This window comes from Scomber japonicus, chromosome 13 (genome assembly GCF_027409825.1).
Source record: "Scomber japonicus isolate fScoJap1 chromosome 13, fScoJap1.pri, whole genome shotgun sequence".
Taxonomy (NCBI): Eukaryota; Metazoa; Chordata; class Actinopteri; order Scombriformes; family Scombridae; genus Scomber; species Scomber japonicus.
Genome location: NC_070590.1, coordinates 29672610 through 29697131, shown reverse-complemented (window position 1 = coordinate 29697131; position 24522 = coordinate 29672610). Strand labels below are relative to the sequence as shown.

At 38.9% G+C, this 24522-nt stretch overlaps 1 protein-coding gene across 3 annotated transcripts in view; it reads right to left on the bottom strand.

Moving 5' to 3' along the window:
* Positions 1–24522, bottom strand: part of alcama (activated leukocyte cell adhesion molecule a) — a 77216-nt gene that overhangs the window by 3047 nt on the left and 49647 nt on the right. For all 3 annotated transcript variants that reach the window (XM_053332051.1, XM_053332050.1, XM_053332052.1), the window contains exons 4-15: positions 23408–23472; positions 16275–16362; positions 15546–15716; positions 12514–12638; positions 11956–12088; positions 9248–9360; positions 8409–8532; positions 7172–7293; positions 5561–5690; positions 3389–3415; positions 1559–1673; positions 958–1076 (exon numbers count right to left, since the gene is read on the bottom strand). In XM_053332051.1, coding sequence (XP_053188026.1) covers positions 992–1076; positions 1559–1673; positions 3389–3415; positions 5561–5690; positions 7172–7293; positions 8409–8532; positions 9248–9360; positions 11956–12088; positions 12514–12638; positions 15546–15716; positions 16275–16362; positions 23408–23472 — 1298 coding nt within the window. In that variant the 3' untranslated portion in view covers positions 958–991. The remainder of the gene's footprint in view (positions 1–957; positions 1077–1558; positions 1674–3388; positions 3416–5560; positions 5691–7171; positions 7294–8408; positions 8533–9247; positions 9361–11955; positions 12089–12513; positions 12639–15545; positions 15717–16274; positions 16363–23407; positions 23473–24522) is intronic.

Here is a 24522-nt window from a genome sequence, read left to right as displayed (position 1 = left end):
GTACAGCACAGAGGAATATAATATATATTTTACACATGTTAGTACATCAGTCCTTTTTTTTTTTTTACAATATGGGTCATAGTTGTGTAGTTTTGACCATCATAACATCATCAAAGTAACCACTGGCATCTGAGAGCAGAGCAACATTACTACAGCAAAGTCTGACAGGTGAAGGTGATCCAGAATGAAAATCTGTGGAATTCTGCTGAATATTTTTTTTTGCTTGTAATTGACAGATAATATTCATTTAAGATAAGAAAGATTGTTTTTAGTTTATTAGAGCTCAGCCACATTGTTCTGGAAATGGAAACAAAGTGAACTTTTGTAAATCCTATCTTACAGGAAAAGATGTAGTAATGTAAAAATACTGATTTTATGACATATTTGGTATATAATAAGAAAAATAAGCAAGGAACACAAGGAACACAGGATTAAGTCATTTTCATTTCACTGGGTCTTAACATTTTGAGTTTTACAAGTAACATCTTTATTGGTGGAAAATCAGTGAAAATCTGCACAAGTGTCATTGGAATTTCGTGGGTGCAGTTTCCATGTGATCCTTAATATCAGTAATACCGTCATTACAGCGGAAAGTACAGCGTGTCAGTCTGTAAACTGTGACTGATGTTTACAGTGTACACTTTAATAATAACAATGTATTTTACTCTTCGCTTTCAGTTTGTGGAAAGTTTGAATGTAAATAGTGTGGCTGATCATATTTAGTTGTTGCTGGTGTGAATCACCATCTATGACACTTGTGCACTGTTATGAGATCACACTGATTCACTTGCTGGGAATGATGACCAAACCAACAAACACATGGCCCAAGTTGTAATAAACTAGAGTTATACTTCATTATTTGCATTTAACATCTACAGAGACATTCATATTAAACTATTTCAAATTCAACCTTCAAATGAAATGTAACTTTTAGTATTTCAAAGTGACCGTTCTTACCTCTTTCATCACACACATTACAGCCTGAGCTCCTTTAAACAGTGTGATTGTTCTCCTCCAGTTTCTTGCTCTCCTCAGATGTCCCCACCTCCTTCTCTCCAGTTTTCCAGCTTCCTTGTCTGTGGTGAATACACAATTGCAAAAATGCATGATGCACCTGTGCTTATAGAATGACCTTTTCACCCCAGCTCCAGGAGGCACAGCCGGTCACTCCATAGCAGACTGCAAACTCATCTCTTCAGCATACACACATCTGCCATATCTCCCTCTGCTACGTGCTCTGAAAACTCCCGCCGGATTCTACATCCTCAGCTGCTTATCTCTTCTTTGACACGTGATCATTTTAGAGGCCAGACAGGAGTGTTTGTTCATTTTATTGTCAGAGAGAAAGTAGCTGTAAACCTTGACCATGTTCCTATACTGGTTATTATTCTAAACTCGCTCACAGGCACCAATTCTGCTTTTCTCCTTTTTGTGTGAATGCAGTTCCAGCTAGCAAGAGCAGTGCCATCAGGACTTGAGCAAGGACATGAAAATTAAATTATGTGAAAATGCAAATGTGCACGTGTACCAGTGTGCACTGGGGTGTGTCTTTCTTTACCTTGAATTCTTCATGTAGAGCCAGTAGATGAGTCCCACCACAGCAGCAGCTATGAGGAGCCCTGCCACCACCCCAACTATGAGCTTCGCCTGGTCCCCGGAATCCTCTGGAGAGCCTGGTAACAGACAGCAGCACTTTGATTCAACTAACACACACATACACACACATACACATACACACACTCAAGCTTCCCCACAAAGCACCTAAAGGAATTCTTTGAAAGATTGTTTCTAGCTGTGATGAAAACACAGTCACCAAAACTTGTAACGTGTCGCTGGTAGATGTTTGGCTGCTTTAAGCATGAGCTACATCATACAGAGCCGAGCAGCCTGTGTCAGGGTTATTATAGTTTTGAAATTTTCATTAGTTTTTATTTCTATTTAGTTTTTCAGTTTGCTTTTTTTTCAGTTTAGTTTTAGTCAGTTTAACAAGTGATTGACTAGTTTTAGTGTAGTTTTATGTAGTTGTAGTCTTAGTTTTTAGTGTTTCAGCTATTAGGATGAAAGCCTTGATTAGTAGAAGCTGTAAAGGATGAAATAATGCTGGACACTGCTGGTACTAGCCCGTTATCTCAACAAGTCACACTGAACACTATACAGTCGCTATGGAGACAATGACAAGAAAACTACAACTAAGCTGATTTTATCTGCTGTTACTTTAATCTCTGTTTACTAAATTGTTTTTTCACTGCTAGTTTTAGTTTTAGTGAACTATAATAACCCTGGTCTGTGTCACACTACTCTACACTCCAGAAGTAAAGTTTCATCAGCTGACCCTTCATCACGCCACACTTTATTTCATGGCTTTGTGTTTATAGAATCATGTTCTCGTTGTTACCATAGCGACTAGAAAACCACACCGACTTGACTTTTGTTTACATTCCAGGAAAATAACATCAGCAATGAGACGTCAGATATTTGGGAGGGAGGAGACAGTGGCGTGTGGCGCGTTCCTTAAAATAGAACAGGAGAGTTTATCAGGGAGATGAAGAAAGGCATTAATGTCGGCATGTGGGCTAAGTGTTCTGACGTTATGTTTTGACATTTCATTTCTGTTGCGTGTTTCAGACTGGCTCACCGTCACCCTCCATTTTCTCACCAGGTAATCACATCTGTGTGTGTATTCAGCATCAGACAGTGTTTGTGACTTTATAAAGAATAGCAGGTGTGTGGAACCTGTCACCATCGTGCATGATTTATGTCCTGCAGGCACACACTGTTTCACTTCAATTAGTGCTAACAGTGACTTGTTTTGTTGACAAGGATTAGAAATGGCAGGAAACTGTGCAGCTACAAATCACGGATTCACTATTCATACCTTAAATATATGAAACTATATATGTTTTGTAACTAGAAGACTATAAATTGCACCTTACATACAATATATTTTGAAGAAATAGTAGCCTATTATGTATGTCTGTTTCAGAGTTCAGATCATGAATTATAGGTGACACATGGATGGGTTTGATGACTGTGTTTTCATCATCCAGCAAACACTACGTGAAGTTCTTTCATAATCATCCAGCACTCTTGATAATCTCTCTAATCTGCCTCTGAGAGCTGCATAAGTGAGCCACTCTGAGCAAAATAATGAAGATGGAAAAGCTGAGATGACAGTAATGTTTGCATATGGGGGTGATGAGTGTTTGAGGACATAATAGTTTACTGGGTTCATAATCAGAGAACCCAACAAGATAACAGTTTAGGGAGCCATAATGGCAGCTTTCACCTCAAAGTCTCATTTGAAATTTGTTGAAGTAAATATTCAACAGAAGCTCCTATTAAAAGTCTAGAAAGGAAAAGAAAGGGGCAAAGGAAAACAAAAGCTTACCTCTTTCCTGTTTCTCCTCTTTAAAAACTGAAATCAAACATAAATAAATTAGAAATCATAAAAAAAAAAAGCAAAAACATACACATGCTGTTGGTCTAAAAAGCCCAAAGGCAAAGTCCTACTCTGATGAAGGGTGAGAGAAGCCTCTCAACATCAAATCTAAAGCTGTTTTTTTTTTCTGCTTGTGCCTCACAACAAGCAAACTGAACTTAGGAAGGGGAGAGCAACTATAGCTTCTAAAAGCAACAATTTACTATGCTTTCAGAGCAAATGGCAGGCACTGGCTCTTAGACTGCAGGAAAAGAAAGGCGAGACAGGTTTAGCTCCCCAACAAACAAGAAACCCAGCCAAACCCGGGAGATAGTGAAGGAGGAGGAGAGACAAAAGAAAGGAGGATTATCACCGACTGAAAGAAAGAATGAGGAGGAAGAGCAATGGCACAGCATGTATGCATGAAATGAAAGGATACCGCTGTAGCATTCAGCGTTAGCCTTTGACAGTCCTGGCCTTTCATTACATACTTCCTTTTGTTTTTTGTTATTTTTTTCACTCCAGTATCTATAGTATGTGTAGTGTGCTTTCTGTGTAATTGGTGGCTGCATGCAGTCATTTAAATGTAAGTTCCACATAAGCACGTTCTGCAACGGTTCCACTCAGTGAATAACTCCATTGATAATAGGTTTAAATGATTCAGGAACAAAGAACAATTATAGAAGAAGAGAAGAAGAAGAAAAAAAAACTCCACAGGATGTTGTGTCAATAACAGCAGTTTACTGATCAATGTCAAATCCATCTGTTACTGTTCACCATCAGCAGCTCCAACACCACATATATAGACTTCATATCAGGGGACAGAGTGCAGATATGACAGAGTGATGTGAGGATTTATAGTCATTAAAATAATTCATTCATCCTAAATAACTACTGATGTGACTTTTTCCTCTAAATTGGTTAATTGGTTTCTGATTATTTCCCCTTCATCTCTGCTCTGTCTTATAATGACAGAAGTACTAAAAGCACCAAATCAAATGTATTCACACTTAAGTGAAGGTAAAGCAAGCACCACATTTCACCTCATGCAATGTAAGCTATTATAAGGCAGTTTAATTACAGCAGAATCTATTTTTTCTTGTTATATCACCACACCACTGAAGAAAGAAAGAAGCAGTGTTACGATTCTTCAAATATCTGCACTGAGTGTGTGTGTGTGTGTGTGTGTGTGTGTGTGTGTGTGAAGCTGCAAAGAAAAGCACTGAGATGAGCAAAGATATCAATACTTGAGCTGTTTTGTCAGTATTGTAGAGTCTGGAGACCCACTGTTCAACCATAACACTGCTGAGATGTGAGCTGAAAAGAATACTGCTGATTACCATTTACTGTTCTCACTACATGGATACAGATGGTGCTCTAAATGTCAATGTCATTCACACTCCATACTGAATATACTTGATAATATTCATCAATTCTCATCAATTCTGTGTTTACTTGCTTTGCCTCAGTGTGTTTATATAAATGTGAAGCCTTCATTAAGCTATAATTTAGATATGTTTATTGTCCAATCTATATATTTCTTGTTTGCTCTATTTAGAATGTGTCCTATTAAATGTGAAGTAGTTATGGAACTAGTATTTCACTGTTTCAAAGAGCAATCGTTATTAAAATGAGGTTCCAATAATCAAGCCACAGCTGAGAGCTTCTGGCAAAAGCCTCTCTAACTGTGAATTCACACTGGCAGCAACACAATCATCAAGCCACCAGCAGCCTATTTGTTTCCCACAGAGCTGAGCTGCAGACACACTCACATGCATAGATGGTCAAACGGGGTTACACGCTGAGAAAAGGCTGTCACTATACAGCAAATCAGATTTGTGTGATTTCATGTTAAAAGCCATGTTTGGAGAATGACTGCATCCAGAGTTAATCTTAAAATGAATGTGACTAATTTGTCTCTCTCTTTTTAGTTAATGCTGCCTAATTAACTTAATACATTAACTCAAAACAATGAAATGTACTACCGCAGTGACGCAAGTAAGAATCCATGATTTTCCTGTTCAAAGCTGTAAAACTTCAGCTGCTGGCTTCACAGACGCATCGCTGCACCTCTCTCACTCCTATCGAGAAAAGAAACCCAACCAACCAAGTTGTTTACAGTGTGCATGAGCATTAACTTACCAGAGGAGACATTGATCGTCATGACATCATCGCCAAGCTTGTTGCTGACAGTGCAGGTGACAGTCAGGTTCACCTTGGGGACCACAGTGATTTTATGGGTGGCCTTGCCATTGATGTAGGAGCTCTCCTCCTGGAGGCAAAAACACCACAACACAAGAGAATAAGAGTCTCCAGAAATATTTGGGGAGATAAATCTATCACATGTAGCAGCCCCCTTAGTTGTGCACACATTATCGACTTTTCCATTCTACAGGATATTGCCTGCCAGGTGTTGAATGGTAGAATGGTGGGAAAACAGGGAGGAAAATAGTGCAAATGTCGACATCAGACGGTAGCTGATGATATGCCTGAGGAGTCTGATAGTAAACAACAAACTGCAAACTCATCCTGAATGCACAAGTAAACACAAAACATCATCGACCCTGCCAACAAACCTGAACCCATCCAAGAAATGATGCCTCATTGTTGGAGCATTACCTGCTCACAATGAGGCCTGAGGTCGTTCATCACAGAACATCTTGATAAGTACATTATTTATCAGAGTGAATGATGCTCTGCACTGAGACTGAGCATCACCCACACTGCATGGAAAGGTTGTCTATGAGATTAGTTTGGGTAATTAAAAAAAAGAAGAAATGAAAAAAACAAAAGAGGTTTAAAGGAGCATGTTTCCTTTTTGTATTTTCTTTCTTTTCATCTGTCTCACTGCATAATGATGTGCAGCATTGTTTGCATTTCCATTGATCTCTCTCTCAAAACCGGGGCCCAGGGCTCTTTAAAACATTCATTCATGACACTGCAGCATCATGTTTGATCATGCCTTGTAAAAATCTGGCAGGAGATACAGTCACCTCCAGTGTAAACCATCTGTGTACAAATTTGCTGATTTAGTTTGGGATAAAATGAAGGATTAAGCGTTTCTTTATGCATTGAGCACTATCTCTCTCCTGTCTTGTAAATAATAACAGATTATGTGAACATGCATTGACACCTGACAGAAAATTGCATTTTTTTCAATTCATAAAAACTTCACTAATTTGGAGATACATGTTTTTCACAGGACAGAAATGATATGTGACTGTTTGCTGCATCCATTTCTAATTCAGACAATTATTCCTGCTGTGTATTGTCAGGCCGCCGTTGCTCATCTGGGAATTTGCCGTCATTTATCAAATGTTGGCTGTAACAGAACAATTAAGTTGCTTTAAGTGCAGAAATGATCCTCATTCAGCTGCCAGTGATGTATCATAGCTCAGACTGTTGCCTACCATTAGGATAGTTCACAGGATCCAATACACAATGGCTCCTAGAACAATGCTGCACTATGTGTACAGTCTGAATGTAACAACACCGTGCAGAGGGCTGACATAAAAGAGGAATGGTAGAAAAGAGTGAAAACCTCAGAAGGAGCTCTTTTTTACTTTAATTTTTAGAGCAAAGCAAACTCTGACAGAATCCTCAAAGAACTCTTTAATCACACCATACTGCTCTGTTTGCTGTTATCTTGCTTCATATTGTTACTTTTTCTCCACCACCAGCCTAACTCAACACATCTCTGCTTTTAAGATACAACACACACACACACACACACACACACACCTCAGTACTTACATTTGAGCTATTGACACTCCATTGGAAGATGGGCTCTGGCACTCCCTCAGCCTCGCAGGTCAGAACTTTGTATTGGGCATCACCAGCACGGTGTTTGGTCAGGCTGGTGATCATAGGCTTTCCTGATGCAAACATATTATGCAAACATATTATGTTGTTACTCAGTTCAGTAGCATCTGATAACACATTTCATTGGTGTACCCTGAGATAATAAAGTGTTACAACTTGCAACTTCTTTTTTTTCCAGAAGAACAGATTAAAAGTAGGTGGAAGCTGGATACTTCACTTATTAAAATCTGTGTAAAGTAAGAATAAATATGAGTTCGGAGTTTGACATACCATAGAAAAGTGTGTTGTTAACCACCCTGCCAAATTTGAACGATTTAAAAAATCGCTAAATATATGAAATTAGGCTTCAAAGTTGTGTAAAAATCAGTCTCTTTCTCTGCTACCAAACGCTGTGGAAGTGCCCGTCGAGTTCACTGAAACCCCGCCCCCTACCAAGTGTCACCTGTCAATCAAAGTCACCACCTCTACCAGAAACATGGGCGCTACATCTGAGAGCTTTCTGCTGCTAACTCAGCGGCCAGCTCGGCTGCTAGCTCGGCTGCTAGCTCGGCGGCTAACTCGGTGGCTAACTCAGCTAACTGGCTAACTGTAGACTGTAGACTGTAGTAGTAGTAGTGTGTGCTGAATGTATTTATACCTCTATAGCAGCAGGGGCGGGTTTATGCTAATCATTCAGACCCGCCCACTAAATCCTGAACACAGAAATCTTGAAACACATTTTATGAAGCCTAGCTCCACAATTCAAATCTAAATGGAAATCTTTTTTAGAAATACATTTATGATCTATTTAATGTGTTTAGAAGTAAATGTCTGAATTCACTTAACACAGTCTTTAAAGAGAGATGCACAAGACAGTGAAGATACAGTATGCAAGGGATTGTCAGTGTGGGTGTTATATACACTGTACTGTATCCTTAACATTTTGTTCAGTCAGTGTACACCTCAGGTATCAATCTTAAAAATGGTAATATAACCTAGTTCCAAGTTTAAAATCACATATTGGTTACAAATAAGTGAGCTTCCATCCTGCCGGCTTTATTACTTCTTCAAAGAAAAGAAGATTGGTACAACTAAAATATGAGCAGGAGACATTCTTAGTGTTCCACTCATTTCAGCCAGTAGAGGAGATAACTATGACACATACACACACACAGACACACACACACACCTTCTACAACCAGTTCAAAGCTCTGCTCTCGTGTCAGGTCAAGCATGGACACTTCACATTTGTAGACTCCTGCATCAGCGTAGGTGAGCTTAGAAAAGGAAGGCTCATTCACTGACTTTCCATTCTGAAAAACAAAAAGACAAAAAAAAAAACATTGTCAGGATTTACTCTCTCAAGCAAAGTGCACCTGTAACTCACATTTAAATGCAACAGTAACATACACATTCTTTTCTCATCCAGTGTTAGTACTTATCAAGATGCTCTCACAGCCAGACTCACCAAGGACATGCAGTAAAAGCATGAATGCAAGATGTCTGTTCTATTTTTCCATTGGTTTCAGGGTTGCTGGCATTCTCATTTCACATATTATTATTGCCTTTACTCATATCTACAGAATGTCCTATTTTTACTGCTGCAATGACCTTATTTTATGTGACGTTTTATACCAGACTAAATTTATCCACTATATCAAATATATCTTACCAGGATTTCTGATGCTGGTTGCAGATATATATTAGAACAGTAATTCCCCTTTAAGACCATCTACCATTCCTTCAATAAATGTAACATGATGTGTCTTCTTCTAGTTTTTAGTGTAGACTGAGCTCTGTGTCAGACTCACTGTGTAAAATAAATAGCCTGACTTTACCAGCCAGCTCCTGAGGTGTTGATGGACATCATCAGTGTCTTATTCTCAGTATATAAGAGCTCCAGAGTGAGTTTCTCTGGTCAGGTTTGATTACTGGCTGAAAAGAAAGTAAACAAGCAAACTCTTCCATCTCCTTCTATCTTTTCATGTTACTTCTGTCTGATCAACACCAATCCCAGGCACTCATTACCTTAGTCCATAATATTTTGGCTTCACCCGAGGCGCTCTTCTCCATCTTCACAGACAATGTGTCCCCCCATGTCTTCACAACCTTCCCGGTGGGACTCAGATTCAGGTCCATGTCTGAGAAAACAAGACAGAAAAACGATGGTTATGTTGAGTTGTGTCAGCTGACAGTAGATAAGCACAGTGTCCATTTATGTTGCTGTCTCTTATCACAATGATGCATTAACCTTGAAGCACTAATGTTCCATGGTCCACTTCCCTTGGAGAGTGTATGTGATTTCTTATAAATAAACCACTGATTAACAAAAACCAAGTGACAACATTTATTAAACAATTTCTCATATATAACACAGGGTCAACCGTGTATCGGTCTGGTTTAAAATAAACAAGACAATCAGCTTTAAGGAGCTACTTCCTGCACGTGCTTGGTGAGTAGAGCATTGAACTGTGAGTACAGGCTTATGAGATGAAGATGAACATGTTGTATATTTATTGTAATTGTGAACAAAACCCATGTACACACCCACACCAACAATACACTGATCTACTATCAAGTCACCAAAGTCTGATATAACTTATTCCTTAGTGCTGTTGAGCTCATGACCACACGTGCACACACACACACACACACACACACACACACACACACATACACACACACACACACAAAGTAGTTTATTTTGACCCACCCTTCTGCTGCCAGAAATACTCACTAGAGAACCAAATATGGTTTATTGTGGTGCAGATATTCCCTAACCAATGCGCTTTTTTCCTCCTGTGCTGAAAACCACAGTGACTGGCTGTTTTGGAAAATAGCCTTTATTTAGTTTAATGGCTAAAAATGAAACTATTTGAGAACAATTTCTTTAAAAGAGATCTTAAGTAGGGGACAGTGTGTTTGGGGCAGAGCAGACAGACAGTATGGAGAGATGATCATTTGTTTTGGTCTGTTCCTGGGATTTGTTGACAATAACAAAAATATAGAATAATGGTAGCATTAGAGGTGCTTTTTCTGCTATGCTTGTATTTGTGTTGACACAATTCTGCAATGAGTCCAGGCTCAAATGTCATAATCCCATATAGTCTATGGTAGGAAGTTAGTTTTTTCCGGAACATATTTGAAATGGATATAACATGGCATGGTGCTGTGCTCAGGTAATGTGGAAATTCTGATAGATACGAGCTCCAAACTGAATATATTATATATCATATTTAAGCGTGACCAGGAAGCCTCTAGGGATTCAAAATCAATTTTTCATCATACCACCACAAGATACAAAGCTGCCATAAGTATGTTTATAGTCAGTACAATCAGTCAGTAATCATAATCACACAAATGTCATTATAAAACTCAATCTGAGATCACCACTTCTAAAATACTGCAACTACTTAAGTCCTTTTATTTTTCTCCTCTTTGATTACTACATATGCGGTGTTTAATAAAAACAAATTAATTCCTCTCTAAGTGCATGTGTGTGTAGTGTGGAAAGCTAATCAGCAGCAAGGAGTGCTCTACAGGATATGGAAGTGACGGCGTCTCATTTGGTTAACACATTCAAGATGTGCTTATCCACCTTTATTGTTGTTTTCTGTTCATTTCCTGTTTTATACAAATAGAGCGTCAACGCCTGGAAAATACAATGCACTATTATAATGCATCTCTCATCCAACCTGCTTTGCTTCTTTCTAGCAATGTAGAAACAGCTGATTTTATATTCCAGAATGTATGTGAGAGTGTATTCACTTAGAAAATGATCGCATTAGCACTTTGTTTATATATATCTGTACGTGTGTGTGTGTGTGTGTGTGTGTGTATTTCAGTGGAGGGTACAAACTTGCTGTTTTGGAAGACAGTTAATCATCTAGTTTTGGCAGGAAAATGGGGGGAAAAAATGACATCACACAAAGAGGAGGGAAGTGTTGATCTGTCAGAGGACGTTTACGTTCCTGCCAGCCAGCTAGCAAAGAGCAACAGCAACTTTTCTTTTCTCACCAGCGTGCGTTCCCTCGAGACGCACACAAACACACACTCTCACCAAAGTATCTTAAACAATTTCCAATTTAGAGAGCTATTGTTTTTCTTTTCTCAGTCACAAACTCAATTTAAAAGTAGGGAGCTGAAAAAAAACACTTCTTTGTTTAAGATGTGTGAAATGCATTGAAGCTGCAATATGGGACATAGAGGAGGGAAAATGTGTCAGACTTATTTTTTATTACAATCATAGGACCCATTTGAACTGCAGGCTCAGAAACATACACCTGGGAAGAAGGGAGTAATTACTTGAGGGAGTGCTGGTGGATGGTAGGAGGGAAAAACAGCTTATCAGTTGCCTGAGCTTCTCGCCCACCCAAACACTTTGTCATTTTGCTTACTCGATGTCAGAAATTTCTAATTAGTTCTCCTCCTCCCTGCCTGGCACTCCACATTCTGCCTCCCTGCCAGGCTGGGCTCTCAAAGTTGAAATTTGATTACCATTACTCTGCTCCCATGACTTTATTTACAGTGGATAAAAGTGCCTTGTTATATATATATATAGGAAGTTAAGGCATTTCAATCAAGCAGGAAGGAGCACAGGGAGGTTTTGGGGGAGCTCGAGGCAAAAGCAAAGTGAGGACAACAGTTGGAGGTTTTGTCTGTGCTGCAGCAGTGATTCCTCTCCTTGTTGTTGTGATACAGTATGCTAAGGCTCTGCATATGTCATGAGTACTCACAGTTAACAACGATGCTTTGGGAGTCCTCCATTTTCTCATTGTCAGCCAGAGAGCATTTGTATTCACCCGAATCCTCTCTGTTGATGGCAGTCAAAGTGTATGTGTCCGAATCTTTCACCAGCATTTTCTGTTCCTGGAGGAGAGAGAAGGGAGGAGGAGGAGGAGGAGGAAGAGGAGAAAGGAAACTATTAACTTCTGTCATTCTGAAATAATATCAGGAAATGTGAAAGGAGGAAAATGAAGACACACAGTAATAACAATTGATTAATAGAAATGTAATACATATAATACACAGGGTTACATCAGATTTGAATCATCTTTAGAAATGACTCAAAAGTGTATAATACTTGAAATTTAACTTGTAACCAATTTCTAGTTTAAGCCTTTTTGAATCAGATCAGTTGGGGAAAAAAAGTGCATTCAAATTTGTAGTGAGCGGTAATGAGTTGCTGCCTCAGTCTGTATAGAGAAGCCATGACTGAATTCACAATGACTAACTATTATTCCAGAGCAGGCAGTGCTGTTCTCGTTAAGGTTGAAGTTTAGGCTCTGTCTGACCTTGATGTGGAAGATGAAGGCGCTGGGTGGGGGGTTGCCGTCAGCGTGACACTTCAGCGTCACGTTTTCTCCCTCCATGACGGGTTTCTTGGACATAATTTGCAGGCTAACCTTCTCCGACGGATCTGAGAGGTGTAAAAGGTAGCATGAGCTTTCATTGCCAAATAAATCACTTTCACAGTGGATCAATTCAACCATCAAGCACAACAGATACAAACAACAACCACATTTTCCATCACATTTCAAAAGGTGACCCCCATCATCCACCAAGCATGTAGACCAACCTCCTGACACTGGAATATACTGTTACATTACTAGCTTACAAATTGGAAACACTCCCATGAACTTGCTACTGCATGAGATCCCTGCTTTCATTTATTATTCTATGGACTCCAGCTGCTCTTCAAAGTTGAGAAATGTAATCAGGAACACAAAGAGTGGCAATGACTGTAATTCCATGATGGAATTCCCCCAAATCCTAAAATCCTAAAAAATCCAACCGCAGCAGAGAACTCAGCAAACACAATGTTGACTATGCTGCTGATACATGCAGCTTCCTGAGCCTTGAGATAAACTAACTCCATCTACAAGCACTTCACAGCTCAATGTAGTCAATCAACAACTATCTCAACATAGCACAGCCTGGAAGCCCTTTCACATGTAGTGAAGAGAACCATAAAGAAACACTTTTTTGCTTTGTGTCATTTCAATATTATGGAGCACTGTATACTGTATGCTGTATGAAGTCATTCAAATTCAGCTCAGGACAGGATAAACCAGACCCGTGCTCATAAAACAGGTCAGAATGTCCACAGCAATTCAATACATGTATATTTTATATTACGTACTGTCTAAAGACATGTTTTTTTAGAGTCTGAGCTCATGTTGTCCTTGCATCACACAGTGCTTCTTACCATCACAGTAGCATCAAGCATCAGGTACTCCATGTGTTTGAATTTGAATACTGTTTCTGAATAGCAAGTCAGTTCTAGATTGAGTGACAGCTTTTTTTCTCCTTTCATTGTACACATACTATACTGTATGACCAAATCAAATAAACCTATTTCAAAAGTTCTCTCTGTTTCAAATGATGCTAAAGTTGGCTAATCAGTGCAGTTTGCAGCATTTGCGCTTTAGACTCACCACTCAGGAAGGTCAGCACTCCAGAGAATTAGAGAGGCTGCTATTGCCAAGTATTCAGTCCAGTATTGAGAGGATTGTATTCAATTTAACTTATTCAAATCATATTTAAACACATTAATCAGGATGTTGGAACAGTGTTATTCTTATCTTGAATCATGGTGCGTGTGGTGTATGAATAATTTATGGGGAAGTCTATCAGGAGGCATTTTGCATTTGTACATTTTAGACATTGATCTGATGGTCTGGCTGAGTGTTAGCAGGGAGTGAGCTGCTAAGTCTTCAGTGTGTCAATCAACAGCATGTAAATGATCAACAGCTCCATCATGGAGACTGCATTATGTCAAAATACATGAAAATCTTGTAAGGGTCTTTTGAACCATTATACAGCTTAAACAAACGATATATTTAGTCTCAGGTGTTTTCCATTTCAGCCCACTCTTTTACTACCTTGTGAAATAGTCTTCCTCACATAACTGGCAGACGTGATGGCCCTGGGCTGTCTGTATTAGGTGCCTTTGAGTACTTCTAATCATCTTATTTTCATGTCCCCATGCTCCTCCCGTGACCTGGAAATCATTTCAGTCAACCATCATGAAGTACTTCTCAATTCCTTTCTTGCTGTTTGGAGGAGTGAGGAGGATGCCTGAAGGAGGCTGGCGTGCTGATACAAGAGACCATCCTTTACTCAAGTCTTTTATCAAACCGACACACACCATTGGACATGTGCAATGATTGGACTCTGCAGCTGATCAGACTGATCTGATACCACCATTACATCACCACCGTCAGGATATCAGGATAAATAACAGAACTAAGTCAAGTTTAGGTCTTTCTTGATATGACTGAGTGGTTGTTTTCTTTTTCTTGGGTACTTTAGGGTGTGCTTGTGCTAAATGCTACACTTATTAAGCATACCGTTCAACACCATCCAACACCATGCTCATTACTGACTACTGATTACATACCTCATGGGTATATTTAATAAATGATTCATTGAAATGATTGCTGCTGTGTGGATCTCCCCTTTCTGATGTGATCTGATTGAGTCAGTCACAACACAGATAACTTGGCAGACAATTGGCCAACAGCGGATGACTAAACGTATTAAGGTAATTTAATTTGAATTGAATTGAAAATCCACAGTTATTTTGATTTGAATAAAGTAGTGCTAAATAAAATGATATGTTATATAATAGGTCTGCTGAACCTGAAGTATTGATTGAAGAGACACTTTTGGAGGAGAAAGCTGTACGTGAGAGAAATAGTTTATTTTTGTCACCTCATCTTAAAGATCAGAGTTTGCACGAGTAATGAAAAATAAGTGTAAGAGGAGGGAGTGCACCAATCATATGTTAGTGGACTGGAGCTGTGAGCCATTAAAGTCAGGTAAAATAAGCAGGAGGCCACTGCTGCATACTGTGTGTAGAATAACAGGATGTTGCATTGCTGCTCTCTGGTTGTATGTTGTGATGCTGAGGTTGAGCTGCATTAAAGAAGCTTCATAATGAATCTTTTCATTTGCATTTTACACCTGCTTTTCCCAGATGTTACATTTCAGACAAAGTGTCCTTGACCTAATAGATTACAGCTATTTTCCTTTCTCTAACATTTTACACCTCTGAAAAGAAATGCCAAAATATATCATTTTCAGTAGTGCGGCTTCTCTTATATTGTAGCTGCACAAACCTTCAGTGTTGTCCTTGATTTTTAACAACAGAGCTGAAAAGCCTTAATAAACCTCTCCCTAGTGTCAATTCATTAAAACGACTTAACAAATACTGAAACTACCTGTTGGAGGTGTAACTCTAGCTTAGTCTACGTGCACAGGTGGGAAAACAGACAGTGTAATACAGTCATAGAGCCTGGTGGCAGCGCTGTATTTCACTCACAGTGAATGGGAAAGGGATCCAGTTTGGTCTCCTCAGTGGCCTGCTCATGTGTGGACTTGCAGCTAAAGGTTGCGTCTATGTCCTCCTTGGTGGCGGCATACTGCAGGGTGGAGGAGGTGGTGGACAGGCCTGTGGCTGGATCCACCTTCATGCTAGGAGTGATCAGAATGGCTGCAAAGAAAGGAAGGAAGGAAGGAAAGGACAGGCAGATGTCAACCACACAGACACAAAGAATACTGAGCGCAGACAGGTAAGATTTATTGTTCCAAGCCAATCCAGATAATGGAAAGTTAGTAATCCCAGAAAAGAAGTGAAGTGCTGAAGTGTAAATTGCCTTTCAGCTACACTTCTGTGATTGTCTTTACTGTCAGGTACTCACTGATGGGATCAAATAAACCCCAAACTGTTTCTCATACTCTTATTCCACTTGTTAGTGTTTGATCCAAGAGGTGATTGAATTCAAATGACAAAAGTCAAGATGCAGCATCGTATTACTGCATCCTCAGCTGACAAGTAAACAACAGTGAATGATATATTTATATTGTCTACTGTTAAAGCTTTTGTCTTGGGTAAATATGATACACTATGACAGATTTCATTTTTCACTCTCCTATCACTGTACAAAACCGCTCGCTGGTCTCCGGGGAAATCTGTGTATGACAACACCTTGTGTGGTGTGACTGCTGGAAAGTTTCTAGGCGTGTCAGCTAAAAGCATGAGCTGCGTTACCTTTCCCATCAGCTACCAGGGGGTTTCCATTCTTAGTCCAAGTGATAGTAGCTGCAGGGTTTGCATCTGCCGCAACACATGTTCCCACCTAAACAACACAGTAAAAAGGAACAAAACATAAAAAAAAACAGGAAACAATAAAACAATATCTCACTCACATTTGAACAAATTGTGTGCATGTCATTGAAAATGCTAATCAGATGCAGGAGCAGAGGCACGATAAGGGGGTGAAAGGTTAGGACCATTCTAAGGGCCTGACAGGGGCCCTAAAAAGTTTTGAACATCAGTCAATTTTTTAGTAACATTTTATCATTAATAGACATTAATAGAATATTTCAGTCACAATTAAACTAAATATAAATATGTTTAAACAATTAAACATATCTATTTATTTGCTTTCATCAATATCCTCTGTCAGTATGGTAGTGATGAGGTTTAATAAGTATGAACTAAACAATGTGAAACTGGTTCTTTATGTCTTTAACCCAAATTAATATTAATGCTACAATTGCATCTGATTTCACATAAGAATACATCAATATTATTGTATTATTTAAATGTTTGGTCCTTTTTAGTTTGGGTGGCAGAGTGAATATTATTTCAGCTATAATATGCTATTTTAGCATGGAAATAATAATAATAGTGGAAGTAACAGTGCAGAGTGAAGCTCTTGGGAGCCTCACTCTAAAACCCATTTCAGTGAAGGCCTAATTTCTCTGTCCTACGGTTGTATAATGTAACGTCTGCTTTCCAGCATTAACAGGAGAATGTTGGACACAGGCCAGAAAAAGACAAACAACTGCCTCATTCAGGCATGAATTAGTTTTTGTTTTCATAAGCATACTGTCTCACTGTTACATCTTCAGGACTGAAGGTCAGCACCAGTGTCAGAGATATGGTGTGTGTGTGAACCAGATAAGGAGTGAGTCATAAGAGCATTCCTTCAACCAAAGGCCTGGCTTCATATCCTGTGCTGCTCCCTGCACCTGAGTGGACGTGACTCACCACAAACACTCCTTTGAGTCAAACTCTCTCAGGAAATACAAGTAGAAGCACTTATTAGTTATTCTATCGATATGTTTTCATGTATGCATTTGGTATTGACTAGTTTTTGCAATGGGGACATTCTTAGATATTTCATATTTATTTGGTGCTGTAAACAGCCTCAATCATTTTTTAAAGTGATGCATATAATTCAAATGAGATTGAAATAATGAGACTCATCTCATCATCCTTAACCAACAAATCAGGAAAAAGAGGTCACTTCTTTTCATGCATTCGGAGTTCATATTCATCATGCTCTAGTCTAGTCTTTCATTTTTCATAAAACAAAACTCTCTGATATTCTGTATGTCTTTCATCCAACTTGTGGTACTTCCTGTAAATGAAATGAGAACTGTATAAAGACTTCAGGCAAGAGGTAGAATTGAATCAAATTGTACCAAAATGCACTGTTGCAATCACTCTGTGCTTTACATTCACACAGTTACACACACTCAGACTGGGAGCTGCCTGGTACAACCAGTCCTCTGCTGCTGGTCATTAAGTAGAGAGACAGGACATATCTTTCCACCAGAGCAGATGACTCAGGTCTTTATCATCGTATCAGATTTGGCAAGATCTGATCTGATCTGAGAAACGTCGAGAAGACACCACTACCTTTCACTGGTTGTATAAAAATGGAATAATTAATTCCATGTCTATCACTAATCACAGTGACTGAATGATAAATGGTGGAACATGTGTTTATGTGTACTGTGTCGACATCTGATTAGGACTGCTGTCAGCGACATCCACGTCACACACATGTTACCGCGTTACATGCCTGCAAATAATACCTGAACCGAGTGTAATGATGTCGTACATGTTTACTCAGTTGTTTATTGACGGTCATAATGCATCACATGAGATAACACACTGGCTGCTAGTGCTGAAAGATAACAGTCAGCTGATTTATGTTTGAGCTATGAGTCACCATTACAAATGAACATCATCAACAATACCATTTTCAAAAGCAACAAGTCATGTAGTTAATGAAAGCAGACGTCCAGCAGGAGTGCTTTATAAGGAGGTGATATATCACCATGCTGAATACCAAAATAATAAGACTGCTGTGGCATTTACTTTTTTCAGCTTAAGGCTTTTCAGCTTTAAAAAAAAAAGAAAGTAGTATTTTTTAAGCTGGTCACTCATAACACTGTCATCCATCACTGAGCTGTTGAAAATGCCAGTGTATGGAGAGTGATTGTGAGTGTCTTAAAATGTGATGCACAGTGGAGCGTTCTTGTTTCAAAGCAGAGGACAGGCCACAAAGTGATTGAAGTAACTGTTGAGTTGTCCGCATTGATCAGTAACCCTGTGAAAACCTTGCAAGTGTACAGTGATCATTATGTGATGTGGAGCAGGAAAAGTCAGGAGGTGATCGCACCTTTAAGAGAGAAGCGTGTGTGTGTGTGTGTGTGTGTGTGTGTGTGTGTGTGTGTGTGTGTGTGTGTGTGTGCATGCACTTTGGCTATTATTTGCTGGCCAGAGACTTTAGCCTCCCTCCATTGACAAATTACAACGGCTTAAATTCCACAGTGTCAGTTGTGTTGTAAATCCCTTATTTTAAAAAAAACAACACTTTAACCAGTGTGCTGTATGTGTGATCTAAAGAGGAAGGCTGGAGAATGCAATGCTATTTAACTTGACCACAGGAGGAGTGAAGATAGGCTGAATGTGCTGTCTGAGAAAGATAAAAAATCCCACAACAACCATCCATCGTCCGATAGTCTGCAGTCACACAAAGAGCTTTTAACATACTGTAGGTCCAGGAGGACAGCTCCATTTAAATGACTTACTGTACCGACTCAGAGCATGGGCTGCTATCCAAGTACAATGTTTATCTCTTCTCTCTTATTCAGATCAACTCTTTTTTCAAATGGGCTTCTCCCCCATCACATTCAAAAAGCATAAAAAACCCTCAATATACTATATCATCTTTTTGTAAACTTCTTGCTAGATGTAGTGTATGTTGCTGTTCAGTAACTTGTTATTATCATCCCATGCAGGTTGTTAATGTGCTGAGGAAGAAGACCAATCAGAATGCAGTAACTGTTAGAAAACGAAGCTCCACATCTGCCTTTGTGACTCCTGTCAGGAAACATCTTATAACACTGTAACGGGTCATTACGTTATCTGCTGATGACAAACTTTATTGATGTTTGTCTAACCCACCAACAGAGGTGATCAGTGAATGTAGCATCTGTTCCTCTCAATCTAAAAATGTGAAAACAAAATTATTCACAGACGTATGCTTCCATTGCTTCTGTCACTGTCAGGCAATTAGCTTGACCTGAGCACCACAAACAAGAATCTGTCTGCTGTCTGATACAGGTACACACACACACACATACACACGCACACACACACACACACACACACACACACACACACACACACACACACACACACACACACACACACATACGCACACACACATACGCACACACACCTTGTTATGATCAAACAACAGCAGCTTGGTGAGCCTCAGACATAAAGCTCTTATTTTTCAGGTCATGTATTTCTATGAATATGTATGCCGTGTCTCCATGTCAGATTCATATTATTAAACTCAGGTTGCAAATATTATTTTAACATACTGTTTTTTTTAGCCAGACTGTCCCTAATGTGAACCACAGTATATAAAAATGGAAATAAAATGCATCATTAAATGCATCAGCTGAAACATTTTCATATATGCAAATGTACAAATTTGACCTATGTTTATTAAACAAATTCAAACATCAGCATTGAAGCATGTTGCTGTATACTCCATAGTGTATATAATGTTCTCCTGAACCATAAAATAATGATTGTGAATGTCTATTTTTCCATTAGATGAATCAAACATGTATTAATGACTGATGGTGAATTTATGAATGTGAATTGGTGCAGAGACTAATTATGAGTCAGAATATGAACAGTATGTAAGGGTTAAGTTTGCTTTTATTATTGATTAAGGTATTCAATTAATAATCTTTCTTTATTCACTTAATTTGAACCCCCATGTTCAGCATTTACAAATCTTATAATAAGCATTCAATAAAAACATTATAATGTAGTTGTAAGCAGATATTTTAGAAATCTGTATTCGACTAGCAGCTGATGAATCACTTCAGCCTCAAGCTATACCTAATTGAACAAATGAGGAGAAAACTGTGTCTGGTTGGAGTTCCTGCATATAGTATGTCATCCCTAAAATTTGTATAATGTGTGACTTTGATGTGAGCTCGCTGTACTTTCACTTTCATGAGTAATACACTTCCACAATACAGATTTCTAGATCATTCTGTCCTTCAGAAACTGCAGGCAGCACCAGCTTGATACTGCTGTTCAGGAAGAAAAGACTGGTACAGTACGTGCTTTCTAATCTAACAAGTATCCAGCATTAACACTTGAATTCAGAAGCGAGGGGCTGAGATCGGGGCTGATTTTGGCGACCAAATGAAAATGTGAGCGCGGATATCCCACAGCTCAGACGGTTAAGGCTTGCTGCATTCTCCACTACTTATCATGACACTTTCCTCTCATTTGGAATTCCACTTGAGTATGAAGCAACCGTGCCCTCCATCATCCTTCTCACAAGTTATCAAATCTGAAATCCCTCCACTCCCACTTTTTTTCCCCCCCTTGTATTTCCTACATCTTTCTCTGTCTCTCTCCCCTCACTACAAAATGCTCAGAGCTGTTCCATAGTACCTGCATTTTTAGGTGGGAATACCAATAGAGGCAGCAGTACTCATTGATCCATAATAAATGTGTATATACTGCATGTGGTAGTGGGAGAAATGTGCATTGCTTTGCTAGAGAGAGGAGGCAGATGACCGCTGTGAATATGCCACCCACAGCTTTTCAAAAGTTTTCTCGAGAGTTACTCTCACTGGAGTGAATGTGAGTGTGTATGTATGTGTGTGTGTGTTTGTGTGTATGTGTGTGTGTGTGTGTGTGTGTGTGTGTGTGTGTGTGTGTGTGTGTGTGTGTGTGTTTTCAGGGAAAGAAAACAAAAAGCTAAATAAGGAGAGAAACTCTAGCAGTAGTGGGTGTTTAACTATGAATCAAAGTAGGTTCTGATTTTAAAATATAGGCATTGTTATTAAAGCCCAGAGACACATTTGTGCTCCTGCTATCACATTCTGACATGTGAGGTGGTTTTGAATGTAGCGTAACAGAGAAAAAAAAAGAAAAGAAAAAGAAAAATTGGCATGCTCATCTGACAATCTTGAGGGAGTAACGGGTGCTGACCTAAAAAAAAAAAAAAACTGAAAAGTAACAAATGGAGTTGTCAGCACTCACAGATAAGTGTGTATCAGTTATTTAATCATGCACAGCAGCAAAAACACAGACATATTTCAGCTCTGGGCTTTTTCACTGTTACAATGTCATGTAACGCTGAGATTGTAACATTTCACCCATAAGGCTGAAACGCCTCTGCTCTTTTGCTGCTACGCATCATTAAAGTAGTGATATACACTTATCTGTGAGTGCTGACAACTCCATTTGTTATTTTTGTGCTTCAATAATGATCATAAGACACACATTGATACTACAGTCATTTTTCACCACAGTGCTACTTTCACTGCAGCTGAACAAATCTCCTATCAACTCTGCCTGACACTATTACAGAAAATGGGAAATGGTAAAAAAAAAAAAAAAAAGAAAGAAAAAAGTGCCTGAAACATATCATGATGTGAGTGAGACTTCTGTTCTGTAACATGACAACTATAGAGTCACTCTAATGAGACAGTTTTGTTTTCAAATTGAAGACACTGTGACACAGTAAACTCCTCTACTAAGCTAAGAGAAGTATCAGCTTTGTTAAACAGCTCATTAGCCAGCAGAATAATTAAGAAAAACAACTGATGTATAAATGTGCATTCACATGCTTAAGAAAATGACTATGCGTGATCACTCCTGCTAAACAAGGCACATTTATTTACAATTAGCGGTTCACAGCTCAGAGGAGCCAAAACCTAAGGACTGTCACAGGTTGTATGATCTATTTCTATTATTAGTTTATATTTATTGCAGGATTGCAGAAAGTTAAGTAGCGTCTACAGTTGAACCCATATTATCCCATTAGATACAAATGATGTCTTACTACTGACCCACTTACCAAAGCATCTTTTTAGATCTCACCTACCAAGCAGTAGCTGGTTTCAAGTCATTTCATAACAGAATGAAAACTAATGTATAAATCCTTAAAGCTTATGTGACATATGTGAGAATTCATCATTGTAAAGTTATGTTAATGCAGATAATGAAGTTGTGTGCAGACACCATTTTTCAAAACTCTCCTAGTGGAGTAATTTAAAATGCTCTGATGTTCAAAAACCACAAAACATTTCATTAATGAAAATTAAATCCAGGAGACAAAACATGGATGTTGTGAAAAGCACAGTATGAATGTGTTGCTTAATCATATGAAAAAAGTGCTGTTTAGCATCTGTCTGTCACATCTGAAACACCAGAGTGTCCTTGAATGCACCCACAGTGAGAATTCTCAAATTAGTATTCGGTCACAGTTCCAGCATCATATGACAGTAACGTAACTTTGACCAAAATAGAGAGGTGACAACTTGTTTGTTGCAATGTGTTCTAGTTAAACACTGCCACACTGCTCCGAATGGAAAGCAGAAGCTACCTGCAGGTAATGAATTCATCAGCCAGCATGCTTTGAAAATAAACTGTCACATAAATGCAAATTTGAGTTGAGATTACAGCACAAAAGTGTATAATCTTGCACAAAACGTCTTTTTCTTTTCCCTCTGTTCTTGACGTCCTCTAACGCCTCAGGCTGCTTGGACAACTGTGTAAATTATCCAACATGTCAGTTTCCAGTGAGCCTGAGTCACAGCTCATTTTCATATCACGTGCAGAGCCGTACTGAAAATACTAAATTCTCAAGCTCAATCAAACAGACAAACAGTAGTTCCCCAAGTGGAAAAACGCAGTATTTACATTCAGTACTGAACACTGCAGGATGGCTCCCAGACTTTACACACATTCATTGTGCAGGATTCACAGAGTCTAATGGAACAGTTTAGCACTTGTATTCTACACTACACTGAAATGAAGTATTCAGTGAATCTCACCGTTGTGGTTTTGTCCTTCTGCAATATATCAGCCTTGTCCATGATCTCCACTGATGATGGTTTCTCTGCAAACACAAAGGAGAGACTCAAGCTTTAGAATGTGTGTAGAGTGTGGCTTGGTAGAACTTGAAGAGTTGTTTAGATTGCCTTCTTTTTTTCATACTGTCAATCATTTCTAAGCTTATACACAAATAAATCATTGATCATGTCTAACCCGGTTCATCTCAATGCTTAGCAACTAACTTATAGTGCTGTTAATATTCAAGCTGTAGGACATCCTTTCTCTATTTCAAGCTTGGCTTTGCAGAGCCCATTAGCAGGTGATACATGGACAGTTTTAGGGAGTGAAATTCAAATTCAGAACTGTGTGAGAGGAAACAAAACAGACAAATTCAGAGTGGATAGCACTGAGTTTAAATGAACTAAAATCAGGCTGTTTGTTTGCAAAGATGCCTCCCAAATGTCACCCATGTATCTTTGAATAAACTTGACTAATGTAATTGTTTTTGGCGGCTGGTTAATTAGTCAGTGGTACTGATTTTTTTATAAATCTTCTTGGAAACAGCACAGACTGATGTGTTGGCCTCTGCTCAACACATCAGTCTGAATGAGTGTTAATGTTTACAGAGGAGGACACTTCTACACATTGCATTAAATAAACATTGGTATTTGTTCCAGTCCTCAGAGAGCACTGCTAATGCATATCAGCAGCACATGGTTTCAAAAAGAAACTATTAATGTAAGATGCAAGATTCCACAAGTGACATGATAGTCTTGAGAGCTCTTTCAGACATGGAAAGCCTAACATCCATCTGTCTCTGTCAGTGATCTCTCAGCTCTCTTTTATGGCTTTATTCACACATGACAGGACATTTGTGGATAGAGAGCTGAGAGCAGTAAAGTGTTCTCTGTCCTCTCACAGGCTGCATCAGTGTGGATCTGATGTGTTTTTCGCTCTTGAAGTCTTAATTAATGGCTGTTGTGAGGGTAAGGGACACTCACCCCAACTTCACACAGTCAAACTTTTAATACATCTTCTCTTCAATGTCCTCTTTGAATTCTACTGCTTATTTTATCATCTCCTACAGCCAAGAAAGTGACAGGACATTAAGTTG